The 19,291-nt window shown below is 41.4% G+C and overlaps 1 protein-coding gene across 3 annotated transcripts in view; it reads left to right on the top strand.

Moving 5' to 3' along the window:
* The window catches only part of LOC121269935 (NAD(P) transhydrogenase, mitochondrial-like), an 80,956-nt gene that overhangs the window by 46,163 nt on the left and 15,502 nt on the right, over positions 1-19,291 (top strand). For all 3 annotated transcript variants that reach the window (XM_041175086.1, XM_041175087.1, XM_041175089.1), the window contains exons 15-21: positions 7,696-7,929; positions 9,344-9,504; positions 10,532-10,711; positions 11,579-11,738; positions 13,454-13,535; positions 14,374-14,492; positions 19,009-19,124. In XM_041175086.1, coding sequence (XP_041031020.1) covers positions 7,696-7,929; positions 9,344-9,504; positions 10,532-10,711; positions 11,579-11,738; positions 13,454-13,535; positions 14,374-14,492; positions 19,009-19,124 — 1,052 coding nt within the window. The remainder of the gene's footprint in view (positions 1-7,695; positions 7,930-9,343; positions 9,505-10,531; positions 10,712-11,578; positions 11,739-13,453; positions 13,536-14,373; positions 14,493-19,008; positions 19,125-19,291) is intronic.

The raw sequence follows: 19,291 nt of genomic DNA, 5'->3' as shown, positions 1-19,291 counted from the left end.
GGTTCCTAAAAGTGGTGTCAGTTTTATAGAGTGAAAGCATAAAGTCATAAAAGGGAAAAATATATAGAGGCATAATTCTGGAACGTTCCACAACTGAGAATGCCTGCGCGTCAAGTAAATTAGGCACCGTTTATCTGCCGGCTGTAGCTCAGCTTAAATACATTGCTTAGCCACCTGATCGACCTTCTTAAAAGTCAAACGATTGTTTGTTTAAGATCAGGATCAATAGTCACAGGGATATGTTTACAATTAAATGCTGCGTAAAACAGGAGGAATCTTGAGCTGCTGGAACTATGTATGTGCCATGCTGAGGGAAGAATCCAGACTAAGGTAAATAATGTGGGTCGCAAGGCAGATATCCTGGATGTTAAATTTCCTACTGAGGCCCAGACTGAAACCTGGCAAACTCTCTCATCAGGTGATAAAATAGATTGAGTAAACAATATGAAAGGCAATAAACACCCATCCCAATGATGAGTAATATTGTGAAAGCTGTAAAACTGCTTTAACAATTTACCGTTAATCATCTCAACATAAGAATGTGTTCAGTTGCCCAGACAGTTTTGTTCTGAATTTGTGCTCAGTTGGTAGCACACTGGCCTCTGAATCGCAAGGTTCTGGGTTCAAGTCCCACTCCAGATCTTCAGCATAAAACTCAAAGCTGACACTCCAGTGTTGTGCTGAGGGACCATTGCATTGTCGGAGGTGCCAGCTTTCAGATAAGATATTAAACCAAGACCCAGAGCTGGATTTTATGCTCCCCCCTTGGTGGGTTTGAAGGAGGGGTGGAGGAGGTGGCACGTGAAATATAGCAGGTGGCCCTTTACTGGCTCCACCTTGTCTGAGATTTTACAGGAGTGCGGGGGAGGTCCTTAGGTGACCAGTTAGTGGCCGCTTAAGGGCCTCACCCCACCCCCATGGGTGTTTTACTTAACCCACGGCAGTGGGAGGCCAACACCATGTAGGAAGCCCAGCAGCTTTAGCTGCGCAGGCTGGCCTTGGGCAAAGGGGTGTTGTTGGCGGGGAACCTCCTTTGCACGTCCTCTGGGCTCATCAGAGGCAACCATCACCCTCGAGGTCATCCTCCCCCCGACCCCTTGATCTTGGCCCCCTACCCCCTTCCCCTCCTCGTGAGACCGGCAACACTTGGATTTAGCCTGAGCTCTTCGGCACATTGGGGCTGCCTGTGGTCCCAGCAAAGGCCCCTGCCCCTGGCTGGTGGTGCTGGTGGCTACAGAGCTGCCAGCCAATTGCCTGATAGCAGAAAGCTCAGGACTTCCTCCTGAAAAGGGGGCTGAAGTCTTGCTTTAAAACAATTAGCGCTGCTCACAGCATTAACGCTGCGGGGCAGCTGTTGAGGTTGTGGGTGGGCTACCCCCTTGACCCTTTAGCAAGGGTTGGGTTGGGGCCAGCTGATGGCAGGATCACCAGGGTCCCAGGCCTCGGCTGAGTAATGGAAGAATGGGGGTCACGATGTGGGGGTCATGAGGGAGGCTGGAGAGGGGTTTTGGCAGCAAGAGCAGGGGTGCGCTCTGTGAGGTAGCCCATCCCTTACTGGGGCTGGGCCCCTTGATCAGGCACTGAATGTCTTTGAATAAGGGACCCTTCCAGAAACTCTTAAGTAACCCTGACAGGGTTTGCTTTTCAGGCTTCCTGCATGGTGAGCCCCCTACCTGTCGCTGGTTGAATACCAGCCACGCCAGGATGAGGCCCTCAAGTGGGCCCTAATTGTTCAGTTAAGGGCTTCAATTGGTGGCTGGGCAGGAAGGCCGTCCACGAGATTTCCTGTCCTAGGCTTAAATTGGGACAGCGGCAAGAAGGTGGCATGGTTCCCACCTGCCTGATCAAATGGCCTACAGTCGCCAAACCTGTCTCGGGGGAGGGCATTAAATTCTGCCCAATGATTCAGAGATTCATGGTGGCGGAAAGGCTGACCCCCACCACTGTTTGATCCCAAAGTAAATTCAGGGCGAGAGAAGAAAGTGGAACATGCTAAAGGTAGGGGGTAATGGAAGCCAGAACTTTATGCAGATGTTTGGTTTGTCAGTAATGACAGGCATCAGAGAGATGGCATTGAATTTTCCAGCATTAAGCTGGACGAAATTTGGACTCATCCAAGTTTAAATGACAAGACAGACAATGGGACAGTTTTACAACGGTCTTAGAATCAATGGAGAAGGCAGAGAAATATAGTTCTGTTGAAGGGTCATGAGGATTCGAAACGTGAACTTTGCTCTTCTCCGCCGATGCTGCCAGACCTGCTGAGTTTTTCCCGGTATTTCTGTTTTTGTAGAGAAATATAGCTGTTTGGTGTCATGGTAGATATGGAAACTGGTCCTTGCTTTGTCAATGACATAGTTGATGCGTAGCATATAAATGTGAAGGATGAGACAAGATGATGTTTTTTATACCTTAGAGGGGACTGTATGCAGACTTGACGTACTTGTTGGAAAAATAAAGGGTAAATTTGTATTCCATTAATTAAAATAGATGAAAACTCCTGTAAAATGACACCTATAATGTTTGTTATGGTAGGTCTAGGTGGATAGAGCAGTGCCAGAGTATTAGTGATTTTCAAACCTTTATCTATAGGGGGTGCTGTTGGTCAGAAAACCTAACAAAAAATCTTTAGCAATATTTGCTATGTACTTAGGCCACAGTGACAATTGTGTATTATTTTATTTGTATTGCCTACATAGTCCACAACAGATGGAACAATTATTTGACATTTTACCTTTTATATGAAATGATGTCTAAGGACTCATTTAACAATTAATCGGCCCGTATGGTCATGTATGTTGGTCATAGATGAACTGTTACAAATGAGTTAGAGATGAGTGGCTGTATACTTGAAAATCTTTTGTACATTCAAGCTCAATGAGGAATCTGATAGCCATAGCTGATTTTAAAACCACGGCCTGAATGTTGCCTTTGGCGGGTGGGCGCGGTCAGTGGGCCTAGGAGAGGTCAGGAAACGGACCGCCGACCGTTATCAGCCCCTGGCTGCAATTTCACACCGGCCGGCCAATTAACAGCCAGCCAGAGTAAAACCCATGCTGCAGCGCTGCTGGGGTGGGAGCACGAGGAGCACAAGCCCTGAAGTTCACGGGAGTGCGCACTAACCTGAGGCACAGAGCTGTCTCAGGGAGCTGAAGATCTTTAAGAATAAAAATAAAGATATTTAAAATCATGAGAACATGATCCCTCATGTGACTCTGCCAAATGAGCAAGGACGTGATAAATAGGCGTTTAAAAAGTTTTTATTTTTTAAAAGTCACTGGTCAAAACCTCATCTCGCCAGTGGATGAGGTTTCACCAAAAAAGTAAAGGCCGCTTGGCCTTTTTGCCCGTCCGCCAATCGAACACTGGAGGGTCAGTGAAAAATTCTACTCAATTAATTGATCAAAAGTCTTAACGGGCCGATTAATTGTCGGCAGGTGCGCTGCCGACCGAAATATCGCGCGATGATGTTGGGGCACTCGCTCGAAATCATCGCACATCATTTTACGCTTGTTCGGTTTGGCCGCACACCCACCCGACAAGAGAAAAATTCTGCCCTTTGTATTGTGCTTCTTAATGAATTATAAAAGGCCAGGTCATACCAGCTCAGATTTAGAATCACCATATCTTTGTTAACATTGTAGTGAGTTCTGTAACCAAAGTTTCATTGCTCAAGGGCTTTACCCTGCAGTATGCTGTACACCTGGGATAAAATCCAACACAATTTTGCAACTCTGGCTGTCAGATGTCAGCAGGCCATAAGGCACCTTTAATAACGTAGTGGAAGGAGCATTATTCTGCACTTGATTGTGCCGTGACTCCTCTTGGTGGTGCTTGATGCTGAAAATAGGTGCTTTAAATGGGAGGTATTCCACTTCCCAGGATTAACATCCTTATCCTGATCAGCACATAAAATATATTCCAGTGTTGAGACAGTGTTTTGAGAAGGGCTCATACATCATACTAACCAAACATTAAAACTCAACCATTAAAACTCAACCATGGTGACCTCACAAAATAATTCAGCAGCAGAATAAGTTTGTAATTCTCACTATGCACGATTGATATGGACTTTACATATCACTCCAATTATTTTAGAATGTAGAATTTTTATTTTGGCTATTTGGGAGCAAGATCAGATGCATAAAAATAAATGTGAGCAAAAGAGATAATCTTCTATGTTAACATGGTACCTATCTTTTAATATGCATGTTGCTGAAAGAATATCTGGCTAAAAAAAAATTTGTTCAGGCACCAATTCATTAATTCCTTCCAATGTGCCAGGATGTTTCCCTCATTGGAACAATCGTGTAAGCAGGCTGCTTTTTGTAATCAGGATGCTTCACTAAGAAACTTCATCCCTTGGACTGCTTGTTGAGATAGTATAATTGTTTTGAAACTCTCCCTCGTTGTAATTATTATTGACTAGCTGTAATGATTTTTAAAGGAGCCCAAGGGTCTTGTAAAAGTTCACTATACAGGCAGTTTATGCAACAGGAGTTAACGATGACCGAAATACAGCATGTGCTTGCATCCATTAGAAACCCAATACTTGCATCCATTAGAAACCCAATACTTTAGCCTCCAGCTTTTTGGAAAATACCATTGTGAAAATGTCACTTTGTATATCAGTGTTATGAAATGTATTTTTGGTGTTTTATGCAAGTTAACCGTTTAATCCCCCGCCATTCCCAAACTCCCAATCACGCAAACCAACATTCAGGGCAGCTGGCAGAAGTTCAGGCACGATCCAGACAGTTACATGAGGATAGGTTAGCACAAGGTCATCAGTATTAGAATTCAAATATCACTCACATATGAGTTCCATTACTGATGTACGTTGCTGAAAACAGAATTGAAGACGTACTTGGAAGGCTCAGGGTTCCGAAACCTACTTGAGAATCTGTACCCAGGATATCAGCAGCAGTGGGTCCATCAAACCCAATTTGCACCTGCTTTGTTTTTTGTTCTGCTCTCCTTAATTGTAGTTTTTCTTTCCATTGGTTCTAAGTTTTTCTTTACCTCATTTCACTTACCTTTTCCCTCGCTTGCACCCCCTGCCACCCCATTCCCACAATTTTCATTTGTCCCTACCTTCCACTGCTCCCCTCCCCCACCCACACATCTCACAGTGAAATGAGTGGTAGTCAGTGTAGCAATAATTTACAACAGCTATCTCAGGACACACACGGAGGCAATGAGACCCTGTGCCAACTAAGATGAGCAGCAGGGCATTGCAGTGTATCTTCGATACATCATGAAGCCAGGTAGACAAATCAGAAAACCACAGAAGAGAGATGAATGTACAATTTCAACCTACGTACAGCTCACACAGTGCTTGAAATCAGGAGATGGTGTGCTGATATACATTGGAATAATGAGACATGCATTGATAGTACAATTCATCATGTGTCAAATTGTTGGACGTGGTCACACTGCTGAAGAGAAGCAATCTGTGGAACTCAAATGCTTCCTAACTTATTTTAGGCTAAGTTCCTCTGGTCCCATGTGGAACAGTGGGCAGGAAGACTTCGCCACAGCCCCAGTCCATCGCAATCTCTTTGCTTCAGCCCAGGTGGTGTCCTGCTCTTGGAGGTCCACCTTAAAGGTACTTCACCAGTTCTTCTTTAGCTGACCCGGTCTTCTTTCCCCTAGTGGTGTCCATTCTACTGCCACCCTGGTAGTACATGTCCTGAATGTCTCCATCAGGATGTCCCCCAGGCATCTCTGACCAGTCCTTCTTCATTAGTGATGCTGACTATCCATGTAGTGCCCAGGATCTTACATAGGCAGCGCTCTTGAAAAATGTCCAATTTATGTGACACCGTTGCTGTTCTCTTCCATGCCTTGCTGGGCATATATTGCAGTTGGTACTACAATGGGCATGTAGAATCGCAGCTTCATAGCCATGTTGACGGTGTTGGATGACCAGATTGTGTGGAGCATTTGGAAGACCAATGCTGCTTTGCCCATCCTTGTGTGGATATTGATCTCTACAACACCCCTGGCTGGGAAGCAGCACAGCTAACAAGGAAGTGGTCAGCACCCTTTTGTTTTGTTGCCCAATGGTGATGTGAGAGCCTTGTTGCCATCTAGTCATCATTGTCTTGATCTTTGCGCAGCTGATGTGTAGACCAATCTTGGCTCCACTACTCTCGAGACTGGTGGTCATGCCTTGCAGCACGTACAATTCTTTGGCCAGCAAGGCGATGTCGTCTGCAAAATCCAGGTCCATCAACTAGTGGTGTTGCCATGGAATACCAAAGTCTGCACCCACCATCGCTTCCCAACAGGGCAGGTGAAAAACAAGATACAGTAATCCACTCATGATTCTCGCACATAATCTGTCATCCTGTTGAAGAAAGCTGTAGGGCCAGGGATAAGATATGTTGTTCAATAAGATGGGGACAAAACTGAAAGATAGAGAGAGACATGCACACGCACACAGACACACACACATAGACGCTGTTGCTGTACGTGGGGTGCTTGAAAGGTAGAGCTCAGTGTCATTAGTGTAGATGTGGAACCTGCTACGTATTGGCTGAAGCTGCTAAAGGGTAACATGTTGATGAGGAAGAAGGAGGGCAAGGATGAGTCTTTGGAGGGGATTCTAGAGTTAATGATACAGTGGTAAAAAGCAAAGAATTCTGCTTGTGCTGCCAATCACAGATAGCATAATGTGTAAATATTTATTGATCTTTGAGGGCAGTGAACACCTTTGCCCATCGTGGCCTTAACATGATTGTAACTGACTCTTAGGGCTGAATTTTGCTAGCCCCCCCCCACCCCAGGTTGGGAGAAACAGAGGCAGATGGGGTAGATGCAATAAAGCAGCAGAGAGCGACCCCAGGACTGCTCCCCATTGCTGTCCCACTGCGAGGGGAGTTTCCCAGTGGTGGGCAGGGGATTGACTATGATCAGCTGCCCATTTCATGTAGGCATGCAGCCAATTTGCATAATTTAGAGTCCAGTTACGGGCCATTTAACGGGGCTGCTGGCATTTTGCTGATGGTGGCATAGCTCTCTAACCACGTGGAGAGGCTGCTGGCTTCTTGAGGTGGCCTCTCTGTGGCTGGTTGGGTTGGGGACAGGGGAGCTGGAGGCTCCATGCCTCAAGAAGGGTGTGGATTGGGAAAGCACCCCCGCGGCCTCAACAAAACTTCCCCGGAGGGATTGGGAAGGTTCCCCTCCATCCCGAGGGATCAACTGCCCTCAACCCTCTAAATTTTAATTTTGCTATACCTGTCTGAGGCTGCTTTCATTTTGAGGTGTCTTGAGGCCTCTTACCTGCCCCCAGCAGTATTCACCTCTCCCGGTGGGGCTGCTTCGGCTCGAGGGCAGCCTGCCTTCCGATTGAGCCGGCAGCATCAGGAGCCCTTAAGGTTCGCAAGGCTGCCTTTGTGGTAAAATTGAAGGTGTAGGCTCAAGACCCACTTTTCAGTCTGATGTCAGGATGCAAAAGCCCACAATAAAATTCAGCCCTTAATTGTCCTCGAGGCAAATCGAGATGGGTAATAAATATAACCTTGCCAAACCTCAAAAGTATATAAGTAAAGTCATTTGCTTACAGACGAATGGTTGGATCTGGTAGTCTCCTTTTCATGCTTGAGGTGAATGGAGGAAGGAACCCTGCATCCTTGTTTACTCTGACTTTATATTTTCTGTTTGATTCTAAATGGCATTCTTGTCTATTAGGTCTCACCATCGCCAAACGCATCGAAATATCGGATCTTCCTCAGCTGGTTGCTGCCTTTCACAGTTTGGTTGGTTTGGCAGCAGTTCTCACCTGTGTTGCTGAGTATATGATTGAGTACCCACATCTTGATGCAAATCCAGCAGCAAATCTTATTAAGACTGTGGCTTATTTGGGCACGTATATCGGTGGTGTGACATTTAGCGGTTCCTTGGTGGCTTATGGAAAGTTACAAGGTAATGTTTTGCTTTTACTTTCTAGAACTGATTGTACTAAACTACCTTGTTGCTAAAACATTGAGGTTCAATCTTTATGAATATAGTCTAATTTTCAATACTTTAATAGTCAAGAAACTAAATGTACTGGTTAATAACATGTTGTATATCAATTCTATGAATTATAATAATTTTAATATTATCAAGCACTAAAGGCTGGTGCACCCCCAAATATAAAATAATTTTATTGCCAGTCCGAACTCAAGGGGATGATTTTCTGGTCAGCGGGGGTACAGCCGAGTTAGCTGTGTGCCCGCCGACCTCTCAACAGCGTATTGAGGCCATTTGAAAAGTACTTAACCTCATTAATGGACCTGCTCGTCCAACCTTAGAGTTGGCGGGCAGGCCGGGAGCCTGGTGGGCTTGAGAAAAAGCATGAAACCTCGTCCACGGGCGAGATGAGGTTTCACGAGGGCTTTAAAATATTTAATAAAGGCTTCAGTAAAAGTGATGGGCATGTCCCAACTGTGACAGTGTCACGTGAGGGGACATGTCAGGGAAATGTTGCTATCATTTGCTTAACATTTTTAAATTTGGAGTCGATCTCCCTGAGGCAGCACTTAGCCTCAGAGATCAGGGCATTCTTTCGTGCGCATGCGTGAAAGAGCGCACTCTCGGCTGAGGTAATCTCCCATCCACACAGGGAACGCATAGCGCTTCTGACGGACACCATGCCTGCCCGCGCCCACTCCTGCACCCCTCCCCCTCCCCCCACACCCAACGGAGGGGAAACTTCCCCCCATGAGAATTTAAGCTCCATAACTGTCTGCTACTTGGGGGGAGAAAAAGCCCTGCATTTCGGAGGGAAAGTGCACAGTCAGAGTCTGGAAAACAATACACGTATTTAGAGGGTCAGCAAAGTGATTGGGCCCACGAAAGGTTTTTTTTTTATTTAAAACAGTGATATTTTTGTAAGCTAGCCTTGAGCGATGGAGCTGCCAGATTTCCAGACAGTATATGAGATAGCTCATGCTGCTTAACCTTAGGAATTTTAAAAATTATTAAAAATATGGAGGGATTTGGAAAAAGCTACAGCCTTAGGGATTAAAAAGTAATGTATCTATTGCAGGTGAAAAGTCACATAAGTAATGGTATAGACTTTACCCTCACATCTGCTCCCCTCAAAGTTTAATTTGTGTGGCTGGGGGGGAGAGGCAGGGTAATAGAAGGAGAGATATGTGACTGCTAACTACAAACTGAAGACTATTGTTATTGTAGGCCCTATATTGATTTTGATTTTCAAAATTCACATTTTAAAAACAATCTCAAATGCTTCCAATTTGCTTTAAAACTGATTAACTAAAAGCCACTTCAGTAAAATAACTATTTTAACCTATTTACCAGTGAATAGCTAAAGTTCACTTCTTTCTTACAGGCCTACTGAACTCCGCTCCACTTATGTTACCTGGACGGCACTACCTAAATGCAGGTCTGCTAGCGGCCTCAGTGGGTGGAATAGTGCCATTTATGCTGGATCCCAGTTATACCACAGGCATGACCTGCCTATTAAGTGTCTCTGCTTTGTCAACAATCATGGTATGAAAAGCTTAAATCTATTTGTGAATGAACTAATATGATGATGTCTTGTTAATTGTATTTGGGGGGAAAAAATAGCACTGTCATTGATTTTATACAAGACAGGTGTAAGACCCTGTCATCCTTTGCTGTAAAAGATATTCAATATTTCCACAATGCTTTATCATTCTCCCTGGGTTTCTTGGGTTAAAACTGTAAGACCTTTTTAAACTGGAAGAATTGATAAACCAATATCATTCCATGAAAGTAGCCTGGGTGTCAGCAAGCACCACCATTTATAGGTCACAAATTATCTAGAGCAGCAATCAACGATGCAAACAGAAGCTTGAAATGCCCAAATCAAGAGGGTAAGTTAGAGCAGGTTTGTCAAAAATGTAGATGCTCTAGAAGACTTCCCCTTTGTAACATCAGGGTCTCCATTACAAAACAAAGAGGTTCACAGAAAAGTCAGAAAGCTGTCAAGTGGTCAAATGACGATTGGAGAAACCAAGATGACCCTTCAGCTTTGAAGATAAAGTAATTCTCCAGATATACTGCTCAAAATTAAATAGAATAAGAGGCCTGGGTTCAAATGGCAACAAGTGAGTTTACAACTGGTGCCAGGAAGAATTTCTTCACAAGGAGTGTTCAAAATTTGGAATAGACTTCTGGACTGGGGTAGTGCAGCCAAAAATCTTGAGGACATTCAGGAACCAAGTATCATTGATTGTCTTTCTGAACGGATGAACAAAAGTAATCCAACTAGCCTGCCTTAGTCTGTAGATCTTGCAAACTGTGAAAATATGAAATCTAATTGTCAACTGATTTGATGATATTTAACAGCAATAAATTATAAAGTACAGTTTTTGAAATTCTAACTTGAACAATGTGTTAGCAAGTTGCAGTTTTGTTTTCTGACTCTATTCAATGCTAGTCACTGTTCTAGTTACCGGTCACAGCAATAATCATTGCCTGTATATATCAAAGAAACTTAGTAGTGAGGAATACTACTGCGTTATAACACTGTTGTAACTTGTTTTTTGCTTAGGGAGTGACTCTCACAGCTGCCATTGGTGGAGCTGACATGCCTGTCGTGATCACTGTGTTAAACAGTTATTCTGGTTGGGCCTTGTGTGCAGAAGGTTTTCTGTTGGACAACAATTTAATGACAATTGTTGGTGCTCTGATAGGATCTTCCGGTGCTATCCTCTCTTACATCATGTGTGTGGTAAGGTATTTCTTTAAAGAAAGCCTTGGAATGATGCTGCTTCCCAAATTATGGATTTAAACTTTGAGGGCGTTTGGAGAATTTTTATATGGAAATAGCTTTTGATTTTGGCAGATTTCCATTTTGAATCAAAAAAATTCATAAATAACTTTATTAAAATTTAAAATGTTTCTTCATCGAGCTACATTTAATAGTTCCAATCTTACAATGCCTTGTAGACTGCTTGCTTGTGAAGAATGGATCCAACCAGTTTTCTTACAGATACCTGTCACAATGAATCGTTTGGGAAGCATTTCTAAATTATTTATACTTAACCTGATGTGAAGCATTGGTGTCTACTGAAGTTCAGGAACATCTATAAAAACTCATACCATCTTTCAGATCTATTTGTCACCATTGCGCTGAATTTCAACAATTTAATTTTTGGCTGCTGGGTTGATAAAACTTAGCAAACTGTCCTGTTGCATAATAAACTGAAAAATGGGTCTATGTTTCTCACCTTGAGCACAAATACGTAAACGGTTATTTATGATACGATGGCTTGTTCAGTTCTGCAAAATCTACTTTTCGTAAAAATATGCAAAAAGTCAGTGCCCGTTATGCTTAACAAAATCTCTGAAATTTTGTTTTTTGTTCACATGTGGAAAACTGTTGTAGCCTTCCAAGGGTCCTCAGTAGCTTTGTACCACCAACCAGGCAGTTACAGAATATAACTTAAATAGAAAGTATTACAAAAGAGGAAATCCAGTCATTTATTAGTCAGCCACAAGAAACCATTAAGCCAGTATGAAACTTCTTTGCTTCCTATCTACTTTAGTATCTTCAGTACACTGAATATTTAAGTTACCTGGCTGCTTTACACTTAAGGCTATGAATCGCTCACTACCCAATGTTATCTTGGGAGGATATGGAACATCATCCACTGGCAAAGGCAAACCCATGGAAATTGTTGGAACTCACACTGAAGTTAATGTGGATCAGGCTATTGAAATGATCAAAGAGGCCAACTCCATCATTATTACTCCAGGTAAGAGTTTCTGGAATCAGTGGTTTGTAACCCATGCGAGATTTTAACCACCAAAGCTGGAAACAGGTATTTCTATCTGTTCATTAAAATATGACCATGTCTGAAAATAATTATTCATATTGTATGAATTTGTCACTAATTAAAATATATTTGTTTTTTGTTTAGAAAAATAAAATAAAAATATATGGACTTTTTTTTTTAACTTTACTTCAGGTCAGAAGTCCTACAATTGTAGGCTAGCATTTCTTTAGAGATAAATTATCAATGATAATAGATAGTGATTATGGAGGAAAATAAAGGTAAATGTGAAAATTGGTAATATAATCAACATTTTATGAACCGTTAACTTATCAGAATCTGCATAATTATGCTATCATCATAATTCCCTTGACTCAGTGGAAAAGCAATAAGCAAAACATTTTTTTGATTTAGATGCCAAAATTATGAAGGGCTTTAACAGAATAAATGGGGAGAAACAGTTTTCACTGTCAGGAGAATTGGTTACCAGAAGATACAAATTGAAGCAAATTGTGACACCAGAAATTTGTCCATTTATTGCTCTATTCCACCTTGCTATTGATAAAATATTTTCTGTAATAATGTTGGGCACTAATTTGGTGTCCACGTTACTAATCTTGCCCTCATCGTGTAAACACTGGTTGGTGTAAATAATACTTTATTTGATTGTCATCTTGTCTATCTCTCTTTGCCTGTCAGATAGTCCCTTAACTTTTGTCTAAAACTGCCTGTTCCATTCCTCTCAAAGTCTTAAGTTTCTCTTCCTCCCTGTGACATAGGAGAGCTATTGCCCAAGGGTGTGCTACATCTGAACAGAGTATGGTGATGCAAATAGACAAGCAAAGGGCTATTAAAATGAGGAAAGAGATGGAAAGTCTCATCTTTTTCTCAAGTGCTGAGATTCTGATCCTCCCACAAATGAGATACTTGGATCTGTTCACCCAATTCAAAACCTGGTGCTGGAAACTCTCATTTTATTGGAATGATATATCACAGTACCCATGCTATGTTTTTGCTTTGGTTTAGTCTATTTTGCTTTATAGTTTATTTACATGTAGCGATGGCTACTCTACTTAGCACCACCTTCCCCACTGTGCACCTCACATATTTCCACTCCAAAAAAATTCCATTTTGGAAGTCACTATTCTCACACTGTTCCCACCTTCTCCCACTACCAGGTCATTTCTCTATAAGAACAAGTGGCATAGTAGAAGCATTGGTATCACTATATCTCTCAGTTTACTCAGGAGTTAGCAATTGAACTAAAAAGCAGCAGTTGCAGCAAAATTCCTGCTGGGGTTACGATCTCTTACTGAATTGATAGAAATTTTACAATGCCCTGGTGATAGCCCAAGTTGGAATTGGTTTAGTAATTGCCACCTAAAGTTAACATCTGAAATTTATTATTAAGGAATTGCTGTTTGGGGTTTTCCTAAGAATCTAGCTGATTAACTAAAATTGATTATTTTGAGACGGGCAGCAGCCATCACCATTGAATATTAAATCCAGTAGCAATTTTCAAAGTGGCTACTTAGACTGTCAGCAAATATGTGAACAAAAAGAATTCATTTTAATACTGGGATTAACCCCAGGCAAACACTGATGCTATTGGTTAAAGTTCATGCTGTTGTGCCCTAAACTGTCACCAGTCATCAAAGCAATAATTTAATTTGTCCTCAATATATTCTATAATACAGGCTGGGGCTTATGTGCTGCAAAAGCTCAGTACCCAATAGCTGATATGGTGAAGATGCTTGTTGAACATGGGAAGCAGGTCAGGTAAGGTCTTGATTATTCTCCAACATTGTATTACAGTTTTCATTATGGGCAGAAATTGATTTGCTAATTCCATACTTAGTTTTCAGGTGCCAGCCCACAAATGAGCACAATTATTGAATTCAGTTGCACAACCTGCCATAGTCAGATTTGAACTTGCCACCTCTGGATTGCTAACCCATACCACCACGACACTACCGTACCAGTTAGCCAGTCATTGGACATTCAAAACACTGTTAAAGGACTCCGCACCGCACGCTGGCCAGCTGCCTGATACATCTGGCAGGAGGCCCAGTTCGTTTTGAGGACTGGCCTTCATTGACATGCTGCCAGAAAGCTGCACAAGTCAAATAGATATGCCCCATTGCAGCTTGATAGCTCCATGTTGGCACAATATTGGGCGGCCAGTAAACTGACTCTACTGGCAGGAATGTTGGCCTGTTGGGGGACAGGATCATGGAGGGGGTGACAACAGCACTGCACCATTAGATCTAACTGAGTGGAGTGTGCATGGCACATACTATTCCGTATTCCTGCTTTCAACCCTTGATTTAAGCGACATAATACTTAATTGAATAGATGTTACAAATACAACAACAGATGTCCAAAAAGAAATTAACATTTCTGAAGTCAACTAAACAATCTTCATGATGGAACAAGCCAGTTCTTTCACTCCAACAAGTAATGTTGCCAATATATTCAAGGAAACAAACTAATTTAGTTTGTCGATGTTGGCATGGTTTGACCTTTGAAACAAGCAATTGAAATTTTGCGACAAGTACTTATTGTATTTTCTAACATTGAGGTTGTTTTCAGTAACTGTTGGAATGAAATTTTATAGGTTTGGAATACATCCTGTTGCAGGCCGAATGCCTGGTCAACTCAACGTACTTCTGGCTGAGGCCGGTGTGCCTTATGACATTGTTTTAGAAATGGATGAAATAAATGAGGACTTCCCAGGTGAGAGCAAGACCTTAATTCAGAGGCACTGCCAGAAATTTATGCAGTGTCTTTTCAGTATTATCTCTGGTTTTGTTGCTGAAAAGAGATATCGTTGGAGCTTTAGTTTTGTACTCATCAGGACAAATGCAAGAATGCCAAATTTTAAATGATCACAACAATTTATACTACAGGAGAAAAGGGTGCTGCTTGGTTGGCAAGTCGACCCTGATTGGCTGAGGCATTGCTATGGAGAAACCAAGCTCCTGAGTAATTCAAAAAAGCACAAGTCTTGAACATATTCCTTTTGTTTGCAGAGAATGGGTCCTTGTATATGAATGTGTATTGCATCTAGTAAGCATAACTACAGTACGAGCTTGACTGACTAGTTTCTCCATTGCTTGCTCTATGGCAATTAGAGTAGAGTTGACTTGCCATCCAATCAGCACCCTTTTCTCCTGTAGTATAAATTGTTATAATTGTTTGAAATTTGGCGTTCTTGTGTTTGTCCTGATGAGTACAAGTCAAAAAAGTTCAGCCACATGTCTCGTCTTTTTAGCAATATTCAAGTTCCGTCCTACCATGTGACTTTCTCTGGTTTTATTAATGATTCCGTGTTCACCCCCGTTAACATCACATGTTTATAGTTTGACAGAAAGTCACATGTAAATACTCCTTAAATAAGTTCAGCTTAAATCTCTATTGTTCAAGCAACCAGTAAATTGGAGAGGAGGACAGAAAACCTGAGAATACTGGATATCAGAAGTAAAACCAGGACACAATGAAAATAAATAGCAGATTCTCCCCTCCCTGCTAACTCTGGGGAAATAAAATAAAACTCATTTTGCTCCTTTTATTTGCAGTCAATCATTGTCAAGTTTCTGCACCTTGACCACATTATCAGTCACCTAATACACAGAGAAAATGTGCAACACTCAAGCATGAACTCAAAAATTATAACATACACGTACATTGTGCACAAATTACAGCATATGCGACCTCTGAATTGATAATCCACATCAGAACTGTACTACTGTATCCATTAGCAGGTGATTAGCTGTTTAAAATATGCTGGAAAGCTCTCCGCAGCATGCTTTTTTTCCTAGTTTTGGATTTCTGCTGGTTTAAAGTTTGTTGATCTCACTATATATTTAAATACCAAAATTAGTTGAAGAAGAAACTTGTTGGAGCTTTCTCCAGACATATAACAAACTCCTCTTCCTATCTCCTATTTGACATACATTTGAGTTCTTCTCTTGCTCATTCTACTTCCCACCCAGCCCCTGTTGCTTTGACCCTCAAACTGATTTCTTTTCCTGCCTATTTCCTCCCTTGCCCCCTCCCACCCAGTTTGGAGAGAGCATAAACCTCTTAAACAAGTTTCTATCAATTACTTTCTAACAAGTGGTCCCCTTTGCAGATACAGTTAAGTGTTGAAGAGTAAGTGCTATATTAAAAGAGAGAGAGAATGTTTGAATTTTCTGTATCCTGACTTAGTATATAGATGTCTGCAGAAAGCAATGTGATTCTTTTTGTGTGAGTGCTATTCAATATGTCAAAACTTGGTTACTTCAAAACGGAGCTGTATAAACTGTATCTGACTGCATGACTAACTTTTAGTTCTGTATAATCTGCATTTTGAAAACAAGAAGGATTAAGTACAGTTGTGATGGCCCATGTACTTTTTGGTGGAAAAAAACCTATATTTGTGTTGGGATGAGGGTCCCTTTAAGAACTAAGTTTTTGTAGGATCTTATTTCTGGTAAGGTACCTGGCTTTCAGTAAATAATCATGACCAGGTTGTCTCAGAGATAAACAATAGAAGAATAAAAGGTCAATGTAAGTTAATTATAGGGGTGTGATTCTGCACAAGCTGCAAAAGATAAAACATCTCTTTCAAACAGAGTTCAGTTAAAATTTTGTGTGTTGGCTAAAAGAGTTTAAACTCTTAACTGAACTCCTAACAGTGAGTTGTATTTCTGGGATAGTCAAGCTGGGAGAGAATTTGAGAGAGTTTTAGATGCCAAACTCCACAGTTAAAGATTATTAGAACCAGCAGAGTTTTGACCTGAAGTAGCAACACTTAAGACCCTAGTAACTCCTGTGTTGAATGGGGAATTTGCAGCTGTAGGACGGTTGGAGGAGGTTTGAAGGGAAAAACTTGATGGAAGTAAGCGAAAGCCTAAGAAATCTCAACCTTTATACAAAGCTTCAAACCAGCACTGGGACCAAGCGGTTAATCTTCCAATTTTTGATAGGTATCTGACTTGAGGTTATTGGGGTGTAAGCCTAATGACTGTAGAAGGAAAGTGGATTTAAAAGAGTTTGGTTTAAATTACAAGTAATTGAGTTCATTATACTTGTATTATCCTTAATGTAGCTGACTATTTAACATAGTGTATTTATTAGTGTTCATGTTCTTTGACTTTAGTGTGGGAAAATTCTTTTGATTTAAACAGTGAACCTTGTGGCTTCATGACTTCAGTAAATACCTGGGTTTTTTGGATTCTAAAAGGAATGGAAACATTACTGGTCTCTAACGAGATCATAAAACAGTTCACTATCTTTTTCAGTTTGCCGCATTCACTTACAATGCAAGTTACTGTAAAATTCTCTGGGACCTGGGTTCGAATCCCACCACAGCAGATGGTGAAATTTGAATTCAATGAAAACCTGGAATTAAAAATCAGACAATGACCACGAAACCATTGCCAGTTGTTGTAAAGACCCATCTGGTTCACTAATGTCCTATAGGGAAGGAGATCTGCAGCCCTTACCTGGTCTGGCCTACATGCAACTTCAGGCCCAAAGCAATATGTTTGACTCTTAAATGCCCTCTGAACAGGGCAATTAAGGATAGGCAATAAATGCTGGCCTAGCCAGCAACACACACATCCCATGGACGAATAAAAAAAGACCATCATAAATTACCACAATTATGTTTCTATCCTAAACAATTCAGCAAGCATGGTAATATATATGAAAATTGCCAGTGGTGTAAGAGTTAACACTAAAATAACATTTACGCTTAAAGTGCTAGTAACGAATACGTGCATGGAGGTGGCAAATAACATTTGCTTGGAAGTAAGTGCAAGGATTTATTTGTTCATATGGCAGCAGGCACTGAAAAATAATGGCCCCTCGTGTATTTGCTGTTTTAAGGAGAAACATATGTTTGACATTTATTGGGGTTATTGTTTGCCTTTAATGGTTTGAATGCAGAAAAACTGATCAGACAATATTGATAGCAACTGAACTGGTAGTACTTACACTCCCCCTTTGATTCACCACCACAGAGTAAGTTTCCAGTGTCATCTAAGGATATCTGGAGAGATGCTTAGTGAAGGTGAATTGTTCCCCAGTAGGAAAGAGGGAGCAAGGGGAGATCAGAAAGGAAGTTGACATTTGTCATTCCCGAGCATATCCTAGCAGCCAGTTGTAAGTGGCACTGGCAAGAGCCTAGGAATTAGCTACCTGCCTCACCTTTCAATTGGAGAAAGGTACATCTGGGTATGCCTCTTGTAGACCTGTGGAAAAATAAATTTAGCAAATACAATGTGGACATAGACAGCAGAAGTTTTACGGAGCTGAGGTTTATGGAGGGTGGAGGTTAAGAGGTTAGCCATTGAAATAATTAAGTCTGGAAGTAACCAAAGCAAGAGTGTACCAATGGATGGGCTTGAGGTGAGGGCAGAAATGGCCAATATTAGAGGTGAAAACAGACAGCCTTGGTTATGGAGAAGATACATGGTTGGAAACTCAGCTGCGAGTCAGATTGGAAGCAAGGGTTGTGAGCAGTCTGCTTTAATCTCAGATAGTGGCCAGGGAAGGGGGTGCAATTGATGGCCAGTGGACAATCTTTGTAGCAGGGGCCGACCGAAGACTATGGTTTTGGTCTTCCCCAATATGTAGCTGGAAAAAAGTCTGCTTATCCATTGCTGGATTTAGGCAAACAGCATGAGACATTGTCCTTTGTAGCAGGTCAGACCAGTCATTCAGTCAGTAGATGGATTTCCCCACCCCGGCTCTTCCAGCCCCACATTGACTTCAGTTTTACAAACGATCTTGTTCAAATGTTGCCTTGATGAGAAGAGATGCTGCTTTCGCCTTTCTTAGACTAAGGCTTTGTATACAGAGTCATGAATGAGAATGATCAACTTGACTCCTTGGACACACATTATTTAAAGTCACGATGTCCCAAATAAATTTTGCCCTGTGGATGATGTCAAGTTCCTATCTATATGTGGGTCAGGAGGCAAATTAACATTTCAGGCTTTAAAAATGCTAAGTCCAAATGAGATGGATCCAATATGATGATTCAGAGTCAGATTGTGAGTCTGCAGTCTCTGTTGTAATATTTATTGTAACAGAAACAAATAGTCCTTGATGAGAATGTTCCGTACTCTTATAAAACAAATGGATTTGAATTAAGATTCAAAATTAATAAAATATTACTGTATAATATTATTTACATTTTAATTAAATATGTCTTTAATAATAAAAGAATGACTTCAAGCTGTTGTTTCTGTATCCTTAGAAACTGATTTGGTTCTGGTTATTGGTGCCAATGACACTGTAAATTCAGCAGCACAAGAAGACCCTAATTCCATAATTGCAGGAATGCCTGTTCTGGAGGTCTGGAAAGCCAAGCAGGTGAGCACAAGTATTTAAAAAAAAGCACCTTATAGAATAAAACGGTGGTTGAAGCAGTACTGAGATAGAATCATAGTAGCTGTTTGTTATTTCATGCAATGTAATTGCTTTGTGAACAATCAAATTTATTGTAATAATTTACTCTGGTTCTAGGTTGACTCTGACTA

This window comes from Carcharodon carcharias, chromosome 26 (assembly GCF_017639515.1).
Source record: "Carcharodon carcharias isolate sCarCar2 chromosome 26, sCarCar2.pri, whole genome shotgun sequence".
Classification (NCBI taxonomy): Eukaryota; Metazoa; Chordata; class Chondrichthyes; order Lamniformes; family Lamnidae; genus Carcharodon; species Carcharodon carcharias.
The sequence above is the reverse complement of the archived record's forward strand: the minus strand, read 5'-3'. Positions and strand labels throughout refer to the sequence as shown.